This window comes from Sinohyriopsis cumingii, chromosome 14 (genome assembly GCF_028554795.1).
Source record: "Sinohyriopsis cumingii isolate HCF-2022 chromosome 14, ASM2855479v2, whole genome shotgun sequence".
In the NCBI taxonomy this organism is placed as follows: Eukaryota; Metazoa; Mollusca; class Bivalvia; order Unionida; family Unionidae; genus Sinohyriopsis; species Sinohyriopsis cumingii.
In genome coordinates, this window is record NC_142974.1 from 82325035 (window position 1) to 82347429 (window position 22395).

Consider the following 22395-nt stretch of genomic DNA (forward strand, 5'->3'; position numbering starts at 1 on the left):
CATAATGGTTTTAAAAATGATGTGATGTCTTTTTGTGAAAGTCACTTAAAAGGAATTCTGTTGAAAAATGACTTTGAGGGGAATGATGTGAAAGGGGGTGTGGCAACAATAATTAAAAATAAACCAGGAATCCAATGGGAGAGAATTGAAGAGGGTAAAGATTTTAAAGGGAGACTTCTACATGTCAAAATTGGGAAAATACATTTTATTAACCTCTATATGCCGTCCAACAAATATCCAAGACAGGAATTTATTAGAAATCTATCAAAATATCTAGAAAGATATACAATGGAAGATGTAATATTAGGAGGGGACTATAACTGGGTAGGGGATAATATAGATAGGGAGGGGGAACTAACAATCAATGATATAAGATTTAAGATAGAAATGGAAAACTTCATAAACAGGCATACATTTAAAGATGTATACCGACAGTTAAATATACTTAGGAAACAATATACATATGAATATAAAATAAACAAAGGGAGTAGAATAGATAAATTCTTGTGTACAAACTTTAACGAAGAAACGCACAAAGAGGCTGGAATTATTGATTTTAAGATCTCTGATCACAAACTTATATACATGACAGTAAATTTTAAAGCTAAAAATAACTGGGGAAAGGGGGCTGGAAATTTAACAATAAGTTATTGGAGGATCCCAATTTTATAAACGAAATTAAAAATGAATTAAAAAGGTTTATTGAAAGAGGAAACATGGATATTATTAGAGAATGGGATAAATTTAAACTAAAAATAAAAACTATAGCTATTGAAACTTCAAATATCAGAAGTAAAAAACTTAAAATGGAGAAAGAGGAAATTGAACGGCAGTTAAAGAGGGAAAACACAGCAGATATGGAAAAAAAACTAAACGATAGACTAAACAAAATAATAGAAGAAAACATCAGGGGTAAAGAAATGAGAGCGGGAAAATTCACACATATATACAGAAAAGCGGAAGGGCTGTATAAGCGAGAAGAGATTGGGGGGGGGGGGAGAAAAAATTATGGAGACCTTGAAAATTAATGGGGAAAAACTACTGATAAAAATAAAATACTCAAATACATTGAGGAATACTACACCCAGATATATACATCTCAAAAAATTGAAGGCTACAAAATTGATGACTAAAAAATATTCAGTGCGAGAGGATATCATCAGCACATAAAGACTTATGTGATGAGTTCATCTCGCAAAAAGAAATAGTGGAAAGTATTCGAAGCCTCACCAAAGGAAAATCCCCAGGTGGAGATGGACTCACCACGGACTTCTATGCGATATTCTGTGATGAGTTGTTGCTCATCTTAGAACGGTTGTATAATAATATTTTACTTAGAAATGATGTCATGACAGAGAGTATGAGGGAAGGGACAATAACACCACTGTATAAAGGAAAGGGGGATAGGGAAGATCTTAAAAATTGGAGGCCCATCTCCCTCCTAAATACGGACTATAAAATACTAAGCAAAATTTTAGCGAATAGGATAAAAAAGGAAATGGGGAAAATAATAAATACAAATCACACATGTGGTCCCAAAGGCAGAGACATACAAAATAATATATTAAGCTTAAAAACAATTATTGAACATATAAATGATAGTAGATAAAAAGCTGCTATGGTACTTTTTGACCAAGAAAAAGCCTTTGATAGATTAGAACACAACTATATACAAAAAGTCTTAGAGAAATTTGGCTTTGGAAACAGATTTCAAATATGGACCAAAATCCTGTACAAAAAAATAACTTCAAGAATGCAGATGAAAGGAGCAAAGACGGGTAAATTTGATATTAAAAGATCGGTGAGGCAAGGCTGCCCACTATCTATGCTATTATATTTAATAGCGATTGAAATACTAAGCATGAGCATTAAACTAAATAAAGATATTGAAGGCATTAAAATACCGAATATAAAAGAAGTGAAAATGTTACAACACGCCGACGATTGTACAAACTTTATAAAGGATCATAACTCCTTTAAACACCTGATCCAAGAATTTGACAGATTTAGCAAAGCATCAGGATCACAGATTAATCACGACAAAACGGAAATACTCAAAATAAGAAACTGGAGAGGTAACCACCCAGGTTTACCCACATTTAATCAAGAAAAGGGTCAAAGTTTTGGGAGTCAATTTTGGAGAAAATGAAGAGAAGGAAAACTGCAGACAAATAAGAGAAGCAGTCGAACAGAATGTGAAAATCTGGGCACTAACGCCACTATGCCTAATGGAGAGAGTCCAAGTAGCGAAAACATACATGTACGCCCATATTAATTATATCTTAAAATCTATAGATATTAGTAACAAAGCATTCGGCACAATAGATAATAATATAATAGACTACATTTGGGATTTTAAACTTCATTATATTAATAAAGAAACACTATATAAAGCTAAAGAAAGGGGAGGGGTAGGACTCCCCAACCCTATACTGCTTAAAGCCAGCAATATTTTAAATAGATTTAAGAGGCTAAGAGTAGAACCAAAGAGTCCATGGGAAGGTATTTACATATACCGTTATGGATTCTCCATAAGAAATAGGGACGATATTTACAAAAATAATAAGTTAATAAAACAATTAGAAATTCCGAGAAAATTCAAAAACATTAAAGATTTACTAATAAAATATAGAGATAAAAAATAACTATGGAATAAAGAAGAAACTTTAACATATAACTGGATAAAGGAGGACGTAACAAAAAATATTAAAAGCACAGCAGAAAAAGAAAATTTATACGTTAACTGGGACAGAACATGGGGGCACTGGATGAAACTAGGCTCCCTTAAAATTCAAAGCCTCTGCTTTAAAGGGGACCAACATGCAAAACTAAAATTCGCACAAACTTCATATATAATTTGCTGTATGTATAATGTTCATTTTCTGAGATTTTTTTATCGTTTATTCTTACTCGTTACGAAGAAATGTATGAAAAACCGATCATCTCTCCCGATCCGTCTTGAATAGAACAACGCGCTTTCCTCCCCTTGTGAAAATAGCGGGTGTGACGTCATTTGAGACACTGTGTACACACTGGCATTGTTGATCATGAATTATGGAGAACTCGCCCTGGTTGTTAAAGCTTTATTTATTGTTGTATTTCTTCAACTAAATAACTTATCAAATCTAGAAAATTTACAGCTTTTAAACTTTTCCATTTGATCAACTCCGCTTCTGTACTTAACGAAAAAAGAAGTGGCATCCATCCCTTTTGCTCTGTTCTTCAAATCATTAAATGCATTTCCATTGAAAAAAATAGAGCGGGTGTAAGCATGATGTGACATCTGCAGTTTTATACATGAAAGGGCTCCAACATAATAACTAATGTCATCATGAGACGACTTTATGGCATGGACCTCTATAACCCGAAATCGACTGAATTCTTGCCGTGAATAATCCAAACGGTTATAGTATCATCTCTCTAACTGAACAATTTAATCTGATTGTTCATTGAGATTTGCTAACAATTGACGAATGTTACTTGAACTCGATAAAAAGTATCATTGACGCCTACTCAGGAAATCCGGTCGCTATTGAGTTCAACATCATGGCTAATGCACAGAATTCGGACGGTTTCTAAAAGCTATCATGTACTACGCCAATCATTTAGTTTATTTCTTCTTTTTGTCAGTGTTCGTAATTTTATTATTTCTCAATAAAACAAACTACTTAAAGTTGAACGAGAAGTTTAAAAAATATTTCACTACTAAATTGCCGATGCACAATAAACATGATTACGTCATTTTATTATATATAACAATACCATGATCACGCGTACTAACGGGATTTTGTTACTTTAAATGCATATTTGAACTGCTCAACGTACTTGGGACATAATGAGAAGATCAATCTTTAAAAACAAATTTAAATGTCACATTTAAATCCTGGACTAAACTGAATAACATTTCACATGGTCCGAATCAGCTTGGAAGTTTGGAGAATCAGCAAGATATACGGGCCGAATCAGTCAGCGATTTGTACCGAATCAGCCGGGTCCGAGTTTGAGAGTAATTACCACATTAATGAATAATGTTGCTATAATAGATTTATCAATCAAGAAAGTTAACAGTAACATTTGTTTAAAATTTTTTTAAAAAATTGTATCGTGGTGTTCAGGTGTGTGTAGTTATAAGAAATCTAACGAGTTTATATGAACACACAGACTTTCAATTATAAGTGATTTATTTTTCTATTATCGACATTACACAAACAAGATGAATGCTGAATGGGAAGGACGGGTTTATTATATAACGAGTGGAAAACAGTCTTGAACGTAAGTGTGGAAGACAAAATGCATATTCATCCGATGCAGTTACATACTAAATCCAACGTGCATAATAAATTGATGCTGGAAACATTGAATGAAACAGCGTTAACATTTCTTTAATGTTATTTCATTTGGTAGATAATTTCTTACTTTTCATAGATGGAGAAAAAAAAAGAGTAAAATAATTAAGGACTGTTCCAGAACTGCTATTATTCACGCAATTTAGAGCTGCACATTGAACCATCTTGTTTCTACTTGACACTTCGCTGCACAAACTGAATACAACTCTTATACGTCAATCGTCTCAAATGACGTCACATCCTGCTTGTATGGAAGGGAGCTAACAAATTCGGGGCAGGTTCTTTCCGTTTGATCTCGTAATACAGGACAATATTTTGTATGAAATGTTTGTGCAAATACAATAGATGCAAAGAAACAAATAGTCGGGATAGATTATCTACACAAACTACTATATATCCTTCTATTTACAATAAAATTGTGCAGGTCCGGGTTTTCGTCCCCTTTAAATACATGCACAATGCATGGTTGACAGGAGAGGCTGCAGTGAGACGGCGCATGGTCAGAGTACCGCCAAAATGTCCACTGTGTAAAAGAGGCCCGTTTTCTAAATTCCATGTGATAATACAATGTGAAAAACAAAAATAAATAGGGACAAGGTAATAGCTGAAGTAAACAAAACAGATAAATATAAACAACAAAGCATTTTATATCTTGATGGGAATTTTACTAAAAATACGCTATATAAAATTACTGACTATATCGTTACAACAATGATGGCCTGTGGCCAAATAATAGTCATAGGAAAATAAACTAGAGTGAGAGGCAATGTAATGATAACTACCAATGGTAGTTACCCCAATGGGACATTACTCCTGCCTACTCTTGATAAATAATAATAGAACGTATACCTCTCCATTTCTACTTAACCAAATGTATATTGAATACTAATACTTTTCTTTTATCTTTGAGAATTATAGGACAGAGACCTACACTCACATGGAGCTAGGAAGGAAGGAACAGACATGCGACATGGAAAAGTAGACATACAGCACAATAGAAACCAATCTATACTAACACCTATACTGTCACTCAGCTGTATAGGAAATAAAATTTTTGGCAACCCTTTTCGGAAACATAATAAATAAATAAAGGTAGCCAAGTTCGAGAGAGTGAAGTAAAAAAAATAAAGTAAATATGAAACTCTCTCGAACACAGCTGACCTCAGCAGAATATAGATTTGCGAAGAACGACACACACATAGCACACACTAAAACAATAGTTGTTTTTTTCCCCCTCTAAATATTATTACACCGTTACTTCGCCCAAAATTCAAAATTCTTATTCTAAAAACTTGGAAATATAAATATATACAAAATCTAGAAGATCCATTTTATAAGGATCGCAGGACAACTGGGGAAGAATACGATATAGACGGCTGTCCCAACACGAACACAACTATAGCACGAACAAACATATAGCACATTCACACATAGCAAACACGGGACGTAGGCGACCTTTAGCCAAGGTAACAAGGATACTAGGAGAGGGACTCCGAGTCAGGTGATCGAAACCGACTCTGAAGAACAATCCTATAGAATACACTAGGAAATAAATACCCCGTCAAAAATTCATTTAAAATTTTTGATCGAAATTCTGTTTAAATTAAAAAACAAAGCAACATATCTGGGGGACTCAGTGAAACATAAAAACACTTTATTCTTTGTGGGGGGGGGGGGGGCATCTGTCTGGTGCCAAAAAATAAAAAGATAAAAGAAATTTATTTGAACATGTGGCTTTGATTTGGTATATAAATATAACATGGAAATGAGACAGTAATGAGACAGTAAAGTCAAAGAATCAGTTGGAAACTATCAGACACCAAGTTATAAATAGATTCGTTAACTATATCAACATTGGTGCTGAATTGGATTTTTTCCTTAGCATTTTTCTATATACTATGTATATAGAAAAATGCTAGGGAAAAATCCAATTCAGCATGCATCCAAGGATTTAAGCCAAAGGTAAGGTAACAATTTTTGCACATGTATTATGTATGTATGTATGTATATATATATATATATATATATATATGTGTGTGTGTGTGTGTGTGTGTGTGTGTGTGTGTGGTCAGAGTCTATATTCTTGTTAGCAGAAATAAACATCAAGTAAATAAAAGAAAAAATTTGACCACACAAAGGCCAGTCCAGACACAGAAACTATATAGCAGACAAAACACTATAGCACATACATAGCGAAAAATTTTAAGAAGAAACAACACAAAAATATCAGAGAGTTGGAACAGGAACACGTAAGTCTTAGAATGTTTCGAACAAAGAGCCATGGGTCGGGGGGGGGGGAGATACACTCGAGGCCAATAGCTAATTATATCTAATTGTTGAAGGTATGTCCACAAATAAAAACTAACATTATTGTCGAATATAGATATCTAAGTACTAAGTATGCAAAGCAGGGACATATATATGTCGTCCCGGACTATGTCGATAATTTCCGAGCAAATGGTAATTGGAAATGTACGAAATGTTTCGTACAACGAATTTCTAATTGCTTTGTCATTTAAAGTATTCATTTTTGACCCAGAACTTAACTTGACAATGAATTTAATTAATTTGTTTAGTAGTAAATGTATCAGTTGCTTGTCTCTAGACAGTATTTGGGTATATTTGGGCAGTATCTGGGTTTATTTGGGCAGTATTTGGGTATATTTAGGCTGTATTTTGGTGTATTTGGGTATATTTGGGTAAATCGTGCCACCCGAGTTAGGCGCCTTATGTTATATGGTGAGTGTGCACATTAGTTTACCCCAGAAGCAAATGCCTGTGGTTTTAAAGTTTCTAGTTTAGGACTGTGCGGTCGGTTCTTTGAAAGGCAGATATAATTTATAGGTGGAGATTGTGATAAAATGTCTGGCGGAAGTAGTCTTTTGAAGGGCCACATGAGCGAAAACACTGAAGATAAACCATTCAAATGTGAAGTTTGTTATAAAATGTTTGGATCTGGTAGTAATTTGAAGGTCCACATGAGACTGCATACTGGAGATACACGATACAAATGTAAGTTGTGTGACAAAATGTTTGGATATAATTGCAGTTTGAAGAGACACATGATTATACATACCGGAGATAGAGCATTCAAATGTGAAGTTTGTGATAAAATGTTTAGAGAAAGTGGCCAATTGAAGACTCACATGAGGATACATACTGGAGAGAAACCATTCAAATGTGAAGTTTGTGATATAACGTTTCGACAAAACGCACATTTGAAGAATCACATGAGGATACATACGGAAGAGAAATCATTCAGATGCGAAGTTTGTGATAAAATGTTTCGATATAGTAGTAATTTAAAGAGTCACATGACGATACATACTGGAGATAAACCATTCAAATGTGAAGTTTGTGATAAAATGTTTAGGCGTAAAAGTGATGCATATATTCACATGAGGATGCATACGCTAGATAAACCATTCAAATGTGAAGTGTGTAACAGAATGTTTGGGCATATTAGTTTGGTGAGGATCCATATGAGGACACACACAGGAGATAAACCATTCAGGTGTAAAGTTTGTGATACAATGTTTAGACAAAGTAATCATTTGAAGACACACATGAGGATACATACTGTATGTAAAACATTTAGATGTGATGTTTGTGATAAAATTTTTGGACATAGTAGTACTTTGAAGAATCACATGCTGGTACATGCGGCAGACAAAACCGTCGAGAAAACATTCAGATGTGAAGTTTGTGATAAAATGTTTAGACCTAGTTATATAAAGAGTCACATGAGGATACATACTGGAGATAAACCATTCAAATGTGAAATATGTGACAGGATGTTTGGACAGATTGGTTTGCTGAAGAACCACATAAGGACACATACAGGAGATAAACCATTCAAATGTAAAGTTTGTGATAAAATGTTTCAAAATGGTAGTCATTTGAAGAGACATATGAGGGTACATACTGGAGAGAAATCATTTAGATGTGATGTTTGTGATAAAATGTTTGGAGATAGAAGTCATTTGGTGAAACACATGATGATACACACTGGAGATAAACCATTCAGGTGCAAAATTTGTAATCAAATGTTTCGAAACAAATCTAATTTGAATTGCCACATGAGGATACATACTGGAGAGAAACCATTTATATGTAAAGTTTGTGACAAAATGTTTGCATTGAGTAGTAATTTGAAGAGACACACGAGAATACATACTGGAGATAAAACAGTAAAATGTTAACTTTGTATTAAAAGGTTTCAATCAAGTAGCCATTTGAAGGACCACTAGAACATGCATACTGGATATAAGCTGTACAAATGTGAACTTTGTAAGAAAATGTTTGGAAAGATTAGTACTTTGAAGGAACACATATAACAATATATACTGGAGATAAGCCATTGAAATGTGAACTTTGTGATAAAATATATCATGGACAACTTAAGTCATCTGATGATCCACACGAGGAGACATACTGAGGATAATCTGTTCAATAGTGAAAAATGCTATAAAATATGGGTTACTAGAAACACCGAAATACACTGAAAAACCGAAATGCACACTGAAATACATGTCTTTACATTTTATCATTGTATATGTCGGTTTCCACGCACAAATTATTTGTTTTTGTTTGATTTATGTGATTTTGAAACGAATTAATTACTTTTGTCCTATTTATAGCACAATTCAAGTAATGATGCTACTCAGTCGTACTTGATTCGACATACCTGTCCATACCAGAGATTACATTTGTTCCAGAACAATCAGTTGTTATCACACCACCTCCGTTCCGGAACGATTAACCTGTCCAATAAAGTACGACCAACTGACGCATGCTATAACTAGGAACAAGTAAATAATTCATGTCAAAATCACATAAGTCATATTTTATTTTTCCTTATATTATTATAAAAAAATAAATAAATTGTGTGTGGAAACCGATATATAAAGAGAGAACATGTAAATACATGTGTATTTCGGTTTTTCAGTGTATAGGGGTCCCACTGTATTTTGGTGTTTCTAGTAACCAATAAAATATTTAAAGAAAGGAATCATTTGAATTATTTTTTTCATAATGCTTATATGATACATACTGAAGTGTGTTGTTCCAGGTTTTAGCTCACTGGGTTTGTAATTAAATGGTTTTAATTGCTTTCAGTTCAGTGTGTGTGTGTTATTTGGAGTTTTAATGTAGCTTTAACTCTGGGTGGTGTTTCCAGAGTACATGTGATGACAGGTACTTGAGTTTTATAGTAAAAGTCACACGGTTCATGTAAACGCATTTACTAATATAAATTAAAAATGTAATTTTAGATTTAAAATTTAATCATAATATAGTTACAATAAAGTTTATTCAGCCATGTTTTTATATTGATCTGCACATTGATTGTAGTAAAAGGAAATTCCATATAATAAATCTTGTGATTGCTATAGACTTTTAAAATGGCAGTTCGGCTTTAGACTGGGTCAAGAAAATTTATGTTTTAATGAACTGTTACTGTTGCAGGTGGAAGGTACAGTCTCATGAACAAGAAGTTGCACTTAGTTTCATGCATATCCTATATGGATGTTCAACTATGAATGGGATAGAGGAGTAATATACAATAAGATTTATTCTAAACTTTTACATATGACATTTTTTCAAAATGATAATTTAGCATGATGTAAAATTTATTGAAAATATATCTGAATTGACTGCCATGTTTCTAGTCTTATAAATGCATGAAGGAGAATATTTGTATGGGAAAAATAAGTATTATATAAGATTTAAAATTAAAGACTTGATTTAACCATAGAGAAGATATATATGAAGTTACATAATTGCCTCCAATTTATTGGACTTGATTGCCATTCTTCATTCATGTGGGTGTTTTCCTTCCTACATTATAGTGCCATAAAACCGATTTAAACAAGATTGCCCCACTTGTTTGATTGTGCCTAAAAATGAATTTTCTATTAAAGATTTGTTGAGCAAATTTATGCAATAATCTTCAATGGAATTTTGATGGACAAGGTGTGAAATAAGGTGAATAAATGACATTTAAAGGTGTGTGTAGTCAAATTCTTCAAAATAACTCCTATAGCTGCAAATAATGACAAATAGTTTGTACATGAGCTTCATGTGTTGTACTGTAGGTTTTGACTTTGTAGGTTTGTAAATGTTTTTAGTTGCTTTCAGTTCAATAGTTTCACTTGTAGCATTCATCTGTTTCTTATCCATCTCAGCACCATTGCTGCTTAGTATGTTGATATGCTGCATGATTTACTGAACAGTTATATCCAGAATTTCTACAGTAAAATTGTATAACCCCACTATAACATGGTTTACAGTCAAAACATATCCAAACTGTAACATAGCCAAGTCAAAACGTACCCAGGTAAAGTATTACTCAATTTAAAACATGAATTACATTCACTTTAAATATTGACATAATTTTAGTGTATTGTGTTTCATATGACAGTGACTAGCCTGCTCAGCAATGGAAATCAGCACATGCAATTTAACTATCTTGTGTAGCAGCAGGGAGGGCGAACAGACCACTTGGTTGAAATATAATTTGCTTAAAACAAAACATCATACAAAAAAAAAATAAGGTCATTTATGTACTTTGTTTACATATATGAGGTCGCGCCCTTCCTGCTGCTATTAATTAAAAAAATTATTGTTATAATAAAATGGTACATCCGAAATCTTATACTGCAAGAATAGCTCGAGAATGATTAGAAGCAATTAAGAAATTCCTTCTAGTTAGAGATTCATTCAGTAAAAACCTACAAGTGCAGCAGGAAGCAGAAGTTGAGTATGAAGAACACACTAAAAAACTATTTATAACCCGTCAGTGCAGCTACTGAGAAAGTTGCAGCGGCTACTGAAAAAGCTGCAGCGGATGCTGGAAAAACTATATGGGGAGATATTAAGGAGGAGGATGAGGAGAGGAAAAAGGGTATATTTCCAGTATTAAAACAAACCACAGAACAAACTAAAAAATAGCAAGAATAACCAAACAAACAAAAAAGATTTTAAAAGATCTTCCAACTGATATAGCTGCAGCTCAACCGCCACCTGTTAGTGAAGAAATATTTGAGGTTGAAGAAGAACAAAAAAGGGATATTCCTATTACAGAAAAATTTACTGATGAAGGTATACAGGCAATAAGAGATATTGAATTAAAAGGTAGAGATGATATTATGGAATATGGTGCATTTGCTGATTCAATTTTTCCACGTAGACATAGATTTTTAAAACCCGAACACGTTAAAAATATTGATCATAATAGATGGGTTAATTGGGTATATAAAATAAACCAGGGTATTACCCGGATAAACCGAGATAATAATTATGAAATTTATTTGGATGGAGTACTTTTACAAAAAGAAATTGAACGAAAAGAAAAGGAGGAAAGTAAACAAAGAAAGCAGGAGAAAAGAAAACCAGTAACAGAAACGAAAGGAACAGAAGTAGAAAAGCAGGAACCTTCATATCAACTTCCTCCACCTCTGCAACAGATAGAACAACAACAATCTTCTCTACCGCAACAAAAACCTTCACCCCTGCAGCGCTTATACACCTGACAACGTACTATATTGCGGGAACCAATTGAGGGGTTTAAAAAAGAAAGGAAACAGATGTTAGCAGGAAAGGATGTTGATGATCCTCCGAGCACTGTAGGAAGTGGTTTCCTGACTACATCAGGAGAAAATAATTCTGTTTGTCCTGATAATATCATCAATGACGTGTCACGGTTAGAAGTTTTCATAGGGGAAAACATGCAGGAAATACCTCACCAGAAATAATTAATAAAGCAGCTGATATTTGTCGGCGATTATTTCAAGGTGGTATCATGGATATCAGCGTTTGCCAAGAACTTATCGATGAACTGGATGATTAGAGTGACTAGTTGTTAGATAAGTGGTAAATAAAATAAGATGATTGTACACAATAATCATCGCAAATCTGTACCTGTCAGAGTAGTGAACTCGCGATTACCAGTCTACGAGGTATTTTACGGAGATGGACTTTGTGATGCTGTACGGGGATTATTTACAAGGATGGCTCCAAAAGCAGCGCCTATTGCAAAACAATTATCGATGAAGGCTATTGATATTGTACGTGAAAAAGGTCCTGGTGCAATTGTCAGTGTTGCTGGTAAGGCTTTCTCAGCAATCAAGGATAGACTAGCATGATTAATAAGATGAAAATCACAGCCAGTAAAACTACCAAGTACTGAAATTATGCCTGCAGACGTCAGTAAAATAATAAATCAAGTTGCAAATCAGAGACTAGCAGCACGTGCAGATCAAGGGCTCGGTGAACCAAAGAATAATATTTCAAGTTTAATATCAGGGAGTGGAATTTCCTGAACACGATTCTCGTGTTAGACGAAAATAATTATAATAAAATGTTCAAGCGCATATCCGACGAAGCATTTGATATGGAAGCACCTGTCTGTAAGGTTGAATCAGTACGTGATTATCAGTTTTATTCTTATGACGCACGAATACCAGATCAACGTGGAAGAATTGAAGTACAAGTTCATGACACAAATAGATATTTTCTACCCGCCGAGGCTTTTATTGAGGTAGAAGGTGAAATTATAAAAACGGATGATGATAATTGTGGAGATGTAGTAAAAGTTGGTTTTGTCAACAATGGTATTATGGCATTATTTGATAGCGCCACTTATATGATGGATGAAAAAATATGGAATCGATTCAGAAAGATGTCGACGTTGATACAACAATAATAGGGTTGGCAAGATACTCTGATGATTATACAAGATCAGCAGGTCCCACGATGATGTTTGTAAAAGGTAATTCTGATCACCCTGAAAGCGATCTGTATAATATAAGATGACCAAGAAACAGTGCCAATAACGCTGATGCTGATGTGTAGCAAGTGGTTCATGGTGCTACCCCAAATTTCAACTTGGGATTTGCAACACGCCGATCAATGTTGAATACAGGGAGTAGAAATTTTTCATGTGTTATTCCATTATCACACATCTTTGGATTTTTTAGAAATGTTAGAAAAGTTATCTTTGAAGCTAGACACACGGTTCTCTTGTGAGAAAAGGTGATGATAACGATGCTCTCTGGAGACCTGTTGGTGATGATGGTAAAGTAGTACTAAAAAAACTATCGTTGTGGATGCCGGTAATGACTCCAACGATCGCAGAAGAACAAAAATTGATTTCTTTCATGGATACAGGTGGTAAGTCTATGTTGTGTTGTTTAACAATAACCACAGATAGTATACAAAGTAATACTAACGGTCAGTTTGCATGGCATATAGCATCACAGCAAGGTTTTTCTGCACCGCAACATATTTTTATTGCACTGCAAAATTATAATCGATTAAACTCACAAACTCACTCTCATATGATATTTGACCAACTAGATGTTAAAGAGGTTTCTTTGCAGATAAACGGACAACAAGAACCAACGGAAAATATACTACTATATTATGAACAAAATGACAGCACGGGTATATCATTATTTGATGACATTCATGGGATGTGATCAAAATGTGGATACCGGTTTGCAAATATCACAACATGATTTTAGAACTTTGTATCCGACTTATTATTTTTCGCTAGAGCAGCTTGATTTATCAAAGCAATCTGTCGTTGATATACACTTTAGAGCCAGCGTTAATGCAGGTGGTGGTGTTGTTTATAGAGAAATCTTGGTATTGCTCAGCGACAAAGTGATGTTACTTAAAGGTGGTAGTGGTTGAATGAAAATCCTTGATGCACCAGTAGAAAGTCTATAATCATTATTTGGAGCGTGGCAAGTATTTATCATAAAATGTCATACAGCCATGCTAATGTCACTTTGACTCCCGGTCAGGTCAAGAAACTTCAATCAAATTCAAGAAAAACGTGCGGAACAAAAATAAAGTTAAAATAAGATCAGATTTCTAGTGGTGGTCCAAATAAATTGTCACTAACCAAGAATCGGATTAAATACTTCAATAAAGCACTGAAATCAATAACTGGGGTTCCACTTGTTCTTTCTCCGAGTGCTATGAAGGACATGGTTAAAACAGGTGGTATTTTTCCACTTCTTGCTGGAATACCAGCGTTAATAGCTGCTGCCGCTCCAGCCGTAGCAACAGCAGCCGCGTTAGGTGCTGTTGGAACAGATGCTGAAATGGCCCTAAAGAAAGCAACAGGAAAAGGATATAAAAAAGGGGAAAGGGTTTAAGATAACCAGGAACTTACCTGGGGAGAGGCCTAAGATTACCAGGGACCTATCTAGGAAAAGGCATGAGGATTCCAGGACCTAATCTTCACACCGATGTCAAATTTTGATTTACTTGATGCTGCTAAACAACTAAAAATAAAGAACTTCAGAGGTGTTTTTATGCGATATCAATTACCGAAACAACCGAACGAACTCGAAACGGGTATTATTAATCTCGACTCAAATTCAGGACCCGGTGATCATTGGGTATCATACGTGGTTGATCCACGTGGAATCGTTTATTTTGATTCATACGGGTTAGCTCCACCGCGTGAGTTTATCAAGTATGTCTCGCCACTTCACGCGCAAGTTTGGTATTCAACGCTACCCACACAAACAATGACAGATCCGCCAGGATGCGGCCGTGAAGTAATTAATGTACTTAACGCTATATCAAAATCATCCAAACCACCACATAAAGTCGTGCATGATGATACAAGTAACCGATTCGTTTTAAACAGATCTTAGATCTTATATAATGGTTGATATTTACGGAAGATCTTCTTCTACCGGCGTTAAAATAAGAAAGATGACATTGATCTGTAGAAGTACGCCACTAAAGATGAACTCGCTCATATTATGAATCTTGTTGGAGTTGACCCAGATGAGGTTGTTATTTTTCAGGATCGATATGGTAAACTAAAAACCAGCAATGTCAAATGGAATGATATAGTTCGACGAGTACTCGGTGCGGTCACTGATAATATTCCTGTGTTTACTGACAGCGGGAAAATCAGGGATTCAAGTGTATCGTTTACAACTATCAGAGATGAAATTGCAAGAAGCGTTGCTAATCGGGTGAAAAATACGGGTGACACAATGACGGGAGAACTCAGTATGAACGGGAATAAGATAGTGGTTTTAAGAGATCCAACATCCGACGAAGATGCAGCAACGAAAAAATATGTTGACACGAACTACAACACCGTAGATGGCAAATTATTCACGTTGTGGGCCGAGTATGACGTTCACGTAAACGCGTTCACAAATCTCCACAGATATTTTAGAAAACTTAACGAAACCGCAGATGAATTTTTTGGTAATCCGTTGATCGTTGACGTAAAACTGTCTGATATAAAAAAAAAACATTAGATACGATTGAATAAAACATAAGAAGACATCGTAGCGGGGATCCCTGAAATCGTTAATAAAATTAGTCTGATTAAAATTTCAGCAGGAATAACTCCCGGGCATATTACCAACATCGTGTGCACGGTATCATCTGGATTAGCAATATGGTCAACGCAGAATAATACTTTCTAATATACCGCAACAGTCAATGGCGTGTACAGGTTGTCTGTGTTCAGCGCTGCAAAATTTGAGATATTCACAAATATCTCTGGCGACATTCCACCGATAGGTTTTCCGGAATTGTGACTGTTCTATTAAATAAAGGAACCGAAGAAATATTTACACTGGAAGCAGCTGATAAGTAAAATTAAAAGATATCGTAGAACAATATACAGTAAAAATAAAAGAATATCGACAACGACTAGTTATCGTTGACGTGATTGTTTATTCAGGATCCGCTGCTGTTGCATGAACCGGTGTGATATTATCAACAATGGCAATGATGGCACCAGTAGCCGTGACAATCTGTATTTCAGCTACCACAACGACTTCAGGTGTTTTTAATATTATTGAAAACAAATATGTACTTGCACGAATGAAAAATTATCTGATTACATGATATAAATACACACAGCGACGGTCGCATATTCCAAATTATCTTCGTTGTTATCAGCGAGTCTCAGTGATGGAATTATATCTGATTTCGGGTTTTCAGAGATGATTAAAATATACAACTGCGCTGGTATTAAAGGTACGAGTATTATTATTGACATCAATAGAACTACCCAAGCAGATCGTGACAAACACAACCCCGCACAAGACCACGATGATCTCTGTAAGCTCGACTAATCTTGACTTTAACATCAATTTTCCAACTGCAATTCCAGTAAAAGAAATTGCACTAGCGCAATTACGAGTATATTATAGTTGGCCAAATATCAAATCGAAATCAATTAATGGCACACCAGCAAATAATTCGCTTGTATTTGCTAATAAAAACAAACCGGATGGAATACCTGACTGGAACGTTGTTGGAATACCAACTGGTAGTTATCAGATTGAATAAATCAATGATGAATTTCAGCGCAGAATAAAAAATATCACCGGAAAAGAATCAAAAGTAACAATAACAGTCCATGAACTAACACTGTCTTCTGCAATCGAAATAAACTCTCCTGATTATGTCGTAGATATATATCAGAGTTCAATCAGAACTGTTTTAGGTTGGCCGAAATACACCGCCCCCCCCCCCCCCCGTGCATAAAGGACTACCAGAACCGAAGTTAACTGTTGAGGTAATAAATGCCAGTACTTACAATATCGGAAAAGAAGATAAAAAACAACCATCAGGCAAGTATACATCAATCGTTATAAAAGAAGCTGAGGCAGATTTATTAAATTTTATACTATCAGTATTTGAAATAAACGAACTGGTAAAATCTCTCAACGATCTTATTAACGAAATCTTTCTCAAAATTGTTGAGGCAGGGAGAAAAATAGCCTCACCAGCAACTGTTCTTAGATACAATAATGATCCATACGGAGACGGTAGACATGTATCTCCGGGAATAGTCAATATAACATCGACAATCGCAGTCAATCTAGTTTGTGATGTGATCGATGACAGTTACGAAATAGATCTTGGAAAATCAAATCAGGCTCAACAAGGATATGTCTTATAAACGTTCACACCACAGGTTCCCCCTGGAAATTTAATTGTGCAAGAACCAACTAATCATGTTTATCTGCTGTGTCTTACTAATATGTTAACACGAATAAATTTTAAGTTCACTGACCACCTCGGGCGCCTAATTGACCTACGGGGGGTGGAATTAATTGTGAATCTGTATGTAAAATAAGACTTTTATCGTAATGATCTTTAATCAGAAATATTTTATTTATTCAGAAATATTTTATCAAAAATATTTTATTTTATCAGAAGTATTGCATTTATTCTGAAATATTTTATTTATTCTGAACTATTTTATTTTTATCAGAAACATTTTATTGATTCAGAAATACTTTATTTATTAGAAATATTTATTTTATCAGAAATATTTAATCAGAAATATTTTATTTTATCAGAAATATTTTTTTATTTTAAAATTGATGGGTAGTTAGGTAGTCAAAATTATACAATTCGATCAGTTTGTTAATTCTGATGGGGTGGTTGATACTCAAATTTATACAAATCGATCAGTTTGTTAATTGTGATGGGGTGGTTATGCTCAAAATTATACAAATCGATCAGATTTTATAGGAAAAAATATTTCTGAATAAATAAAATATTACACGTGCTCATGTTCGATCGTTTCATCAGTAACGAATTACTTTGGATCGTTTCACGATCTAACATAATTTTTCTTATTTGTCTTACACAAACATTAATTGATTTCTCTGCCTCGTATTCACGAGATAACCACAATCTAATTTTTTTTTCTACTTTGGCAGAGAGAGAGAGGGACGAATTCCTTGACCTGATCATCTTTTACTGCAGCTAGTGACTAGAACATCGCTGCCTGAATTCGTTTTATAAACTTGTATTCAGGCAACAGTGTAAAACCACCATCAATTTTACGTTGTTCTATAAATTCAAAATCAGAAATAATCTGAAATAATATATATATATATATATATATATATATATATATATATATATATATATATATATATATATATATATATATATATATATATACACGTTTTAGGTGCGTTGTGGGCAGTCATCCCGAAAGTGGGTTTACGGGAAGGACATGATATAGTTTACATTTCAAATCAAAATACATATACATAGGTTGTATTTCTTACATAGTAATTATGTATATGTTGAAAATAAGTATATACACTTATGTTATAGTCCTATTCATGTTTTCGGTTCGTGGGCAGATATATAAATTTCATGGGCAGTTTTGACCTTTAGGTTGAAGATGACAAAGTAACTGCCCAAAAATACGTTCACGAAGAACAAACATATAGCATTCTGCCCGCGAATACGGCCCGGGAACAATATATAGCGTACTGCCCACGAATACGTTCACAAGTAACAAATATATAGCATGACTTTCCGGTGTGCGCGCGCAAAATGGTTGTCAAGACACGACGATAAACATTAATCTATTAAAGCATCCTTTGCAATGGCCAGCGTACATATAGCGTACGTGAGGTTCGTTTTTCACAGCTTGTTTGAAATAAATGGATGATTATATATCCAGTGTAACAACTTGTCTTGACAGCTTATGGATGCTAATGTTTGACATTTATTGTGAAGATGATTGTTCACTGCTTGTTGATGAATTCGTAGCTTCTGTTAATCGATGCTATAGCTCAATTTAACTGTCATACACTGATATGTTTAAGTCTGCTTGCACAGTTAACTATGCAGAGTTATGGAAATATAACAAATTGGTTTTAATAACTTTCAGAGTTTGTTTTACTATTACTCAATATTTGTTTCAAGTACTATAAAGGCTGTGATAGGTTGGGTGGCTTAGATTACAAATCAGGCCCTTCTCACTTGGGGGGTGGGGGGTGGGTACTGCCCATTATGAATATTACTGGTTCTAGATGTCCAACCTGATATTTATGACATATAGGTTCAACATCTTACTGCCAGCAGAAATGGTGTTCTGTAGTATTTTTCCCAGTCAATAGTTTATGGATATATTATGTCATGTACTATGCTTGTTTAATTCTCTCATCTCAGTTCTGACGTTACCATTGAATGCTATAATGTTCCCAGACATCCGGTATTATTGGTTATTAAAATTATATATATACACAGATAACTGAAGGTGAGTTCTCATTATTCCCTAACAATTGTAATTAGTGGGGCTGTAGCAATTGATGGTCTGAGAATTCAAGTTAACTGGTTCAAAACTTGGGTAAACAACAAACTGTTTTCTTCCTTTGACAGGCATCATAAAGTTTTGCATCTTTGTCACTCTGATGACTGTGGTACACAAGTTACAGACTTTGCCTTAGAATGAGCCTGATTTTTGATACTTGTTACTGAATGGGGTGGGGTAGGGAAGTAACAAAATTATTAAAGGTGGAATGTATGCAAACCATGCTGGAAATAGATATGTGCCAGCAACTGCAACATGTAAGCTTCAATCAATTTGGAAACTATAAGCTTTATCCTGTAAATATTAACAGTTCACACCCTGTATAAAAGATGATTTTGTGTTTGATTAACTGGAACTGTTAATTTATTATGTTAAGGAATTTATTGTTTTAACCCTAGTAAATGTAATATAATTAGGTCAAAAGTTCCAGTTTGTTTATTGTTTCCAGAGTTGATTATTGTAACTTGAAGAACCTGTTTCTAAGTGTTAAATGAAACGAAAGAGATATTGTTTACTCAAGTGATATAAAATAAAAGTTTAAAATGAACTGAAAGAAATATTGTTTATTCAAGTGATACAAAATAAATGTAAAAGTGTATATTCATTAAGAAGTGTATTGTCAATTGCAAATAAATGAAGATTTATCTTATTTTGTTCTTTACTTGTGTACAAAATTATACCTGGATTGGGCAATAATTACTTGGACTCCATTTGGAAAAGAAAAATCTATATGTTCTAAATACCTAATGTTCATATCATAATGCTCTTTTAATGGATGATTATGCTTTTCAGCTGACGTTACCATATTGCCAAGTGAACTAATAGTATGGCCTTCGGTGTGGCCCACTAATCACATTTGTAAATGAATTATGCATACAATAGAGAAATAGCTCTTAAAATATCTTAGGAGTTGAACAATGTGTGTACACAAATAAACATGAAGCAAATCTTTGAACTTGTATGCCACACATGCAAGTGAATTGGTGGTTTTCATATGTAACTTGTGTACTCTTATGGCTTTTGTCTATATTACTTTTAGCCATTTCTATTCACACACCAGAACACAACCTTTTTTGTCTGATTCAGGTACTAATGCAAAACTTATTTCAGCTGTAACTGAAGTATACAGAATTCTTCCTGATACTGAGGCCTACTGTGTAGACAGTATAGCTGTAAGTCATCAAATCAAATGGAAGACAACAGTGTTCAGTTGAAGAAAATGATATATACCCAGTACCATTTAGAGTTATCTTAAAGAAAAGTCACAATGCACACTGATACAAGTAGTTTTAGAAAATGCATTTGTTCCACATACATTTTAACTTAACCCAAAAGTTCAGTCTCTTGCCTAAAATTCAATCAGATGTATGCATTTATTCCATAAAACACAAAGATGTAATGAACCAAATCATTTTCATTATTGAGTTAGGTAGTAGGCTATGTTAAAGAGTGCAATCACTTTATCAATTTTTTTTTCCATTACATTTTTATTTATCATAAAATGACATTTCTTAGTGGAGTGCCAGCAACTGTAACTTGAGGAATATTTTGTACATGCTGGCCTAAGTGTCATGAATATACTGTGCTACATTTTGCTTTATTAGGTATAATACTATCATGAGACTTGCTTGATTAAATCCTGAATTTGTCAGTTACACTTACAAGTCCACTGGTAGAATTTAAAATCTGTGACAGTTTGGGAACTTTTTTTGCAGTAACTGCAAATCACTTTGCCTTCACAGTCAATGAATTCAAGCCATTGATAATTGTCAAACCATTGTGACTGAAAATGTGATTGTCTCTTAGTTGTGTCCTATTTGATAATTTTGCTGCCACAGAGTCTGGATTGTGTCTCTGAAGAAATAGTTCATCTAGACTCTGTTGCAATATTACATTTTATATGTTCAATTTAATGAATTTTCTTTCTTTGAATCATTCTTATGTCATAACTTGCGAAAATAGTTTAGTTAACAATATTTATTCAAACAGAAAAGATAACCTCACTTGACAAATCATCCTACTAAAGTGATCATGGCATACACTTTTATCTTTGAAATTCAAATATTGCCCACTCGTTAATTAACATAACTAATATTGCACATTGAAGGTGATCATATGTATCATCAGTTTTAAAAAAATAAAGACATAATACTATCATTTAATTACTGCATACAGGAAACAGACACTTGTGTCTGTAAAATGCCTTTCATTGGATTACTTTGGTTTATTAAAACCAAACAGCGATCCACTCAGGATTTTCTAGGGTAGATACAGAGAATATATTATGGTCATTCAGAACGCTATCAATACATCAGACCAGATTGTTTTTATTATTATTTAGGCAAAATAACTTAGTAAGTCAGATGGCAAACATGAGGATGGTGATAGGTTATGTGGAATTTGCATTGAATCATCTGATCCCAGAAGATTTGATACAATGTCACTGGTTGTGGTAATCTTCAAGTGCAGTTGCACGGCACCATAAGACTTATCAAGATACCATAAGCTAGAAAGATGAAGAAAAAGAAAAACGATGACCCAAAGACAAATCCTGCAAACTGTGTGCAAAAACGATTCCACAGATTATAGATGAAAACTTTACTATATTTAGCTTCAAGATATTAATAAATTCGGATTACTTCCTCCAGTCTGCTACAGTAATTCATGCCCATTGCACTCATAAATTGATTATAGTCCTTGCAGTATTTTGTGTGGGCCACAATATTTTAATTGATGCAACTGATGCTCCATTCTTCAGGTCAGTGTTGATTCAAACATAGCAATGTCCCTTTGGGATGTGTGCATAAATAAAGAATGCCTGTCCCTTCATTACCACACTTGTTGAATTTATCGTGTCTCTCTGAAAACTGTACCATGTGAGAAAGAATTTTATAAACAAACTGGACATAAGTATTGCTAGACATATAC

The 22395-nt window shown here is 34.1% G+C and overlaps 1 protein-coding gene and 1 long non-coding RNA gene across 7 annotated transcripts in view; one reads left to right on the forward strand and one right to left on the reverse strand.

Annotated features, from left to right (window-relative positions):
- The window catches only part of LOC149784237 (uncharacterized), a 210704-nt gene that overhangs the window by 162902 nt on the left and 25407 nt on the right, over positions 1-22395 (reverse strand). The window lies entirely within an intron of this gene.
- On the forward strand, positions 7125-10355 carry LOC149784238 (uncharacterized). The gene has a single exon (XM_089933244.1). The coding sequence runs from the start codon at positions 7208-7210 to the stop codon at positions 8546-8548; it is 1341 nt and encodes a 446-aa protein (XP_089789370.1). The 5' UTR covers positions 7125-7207; the 3' UTR covers positions 8549-10355.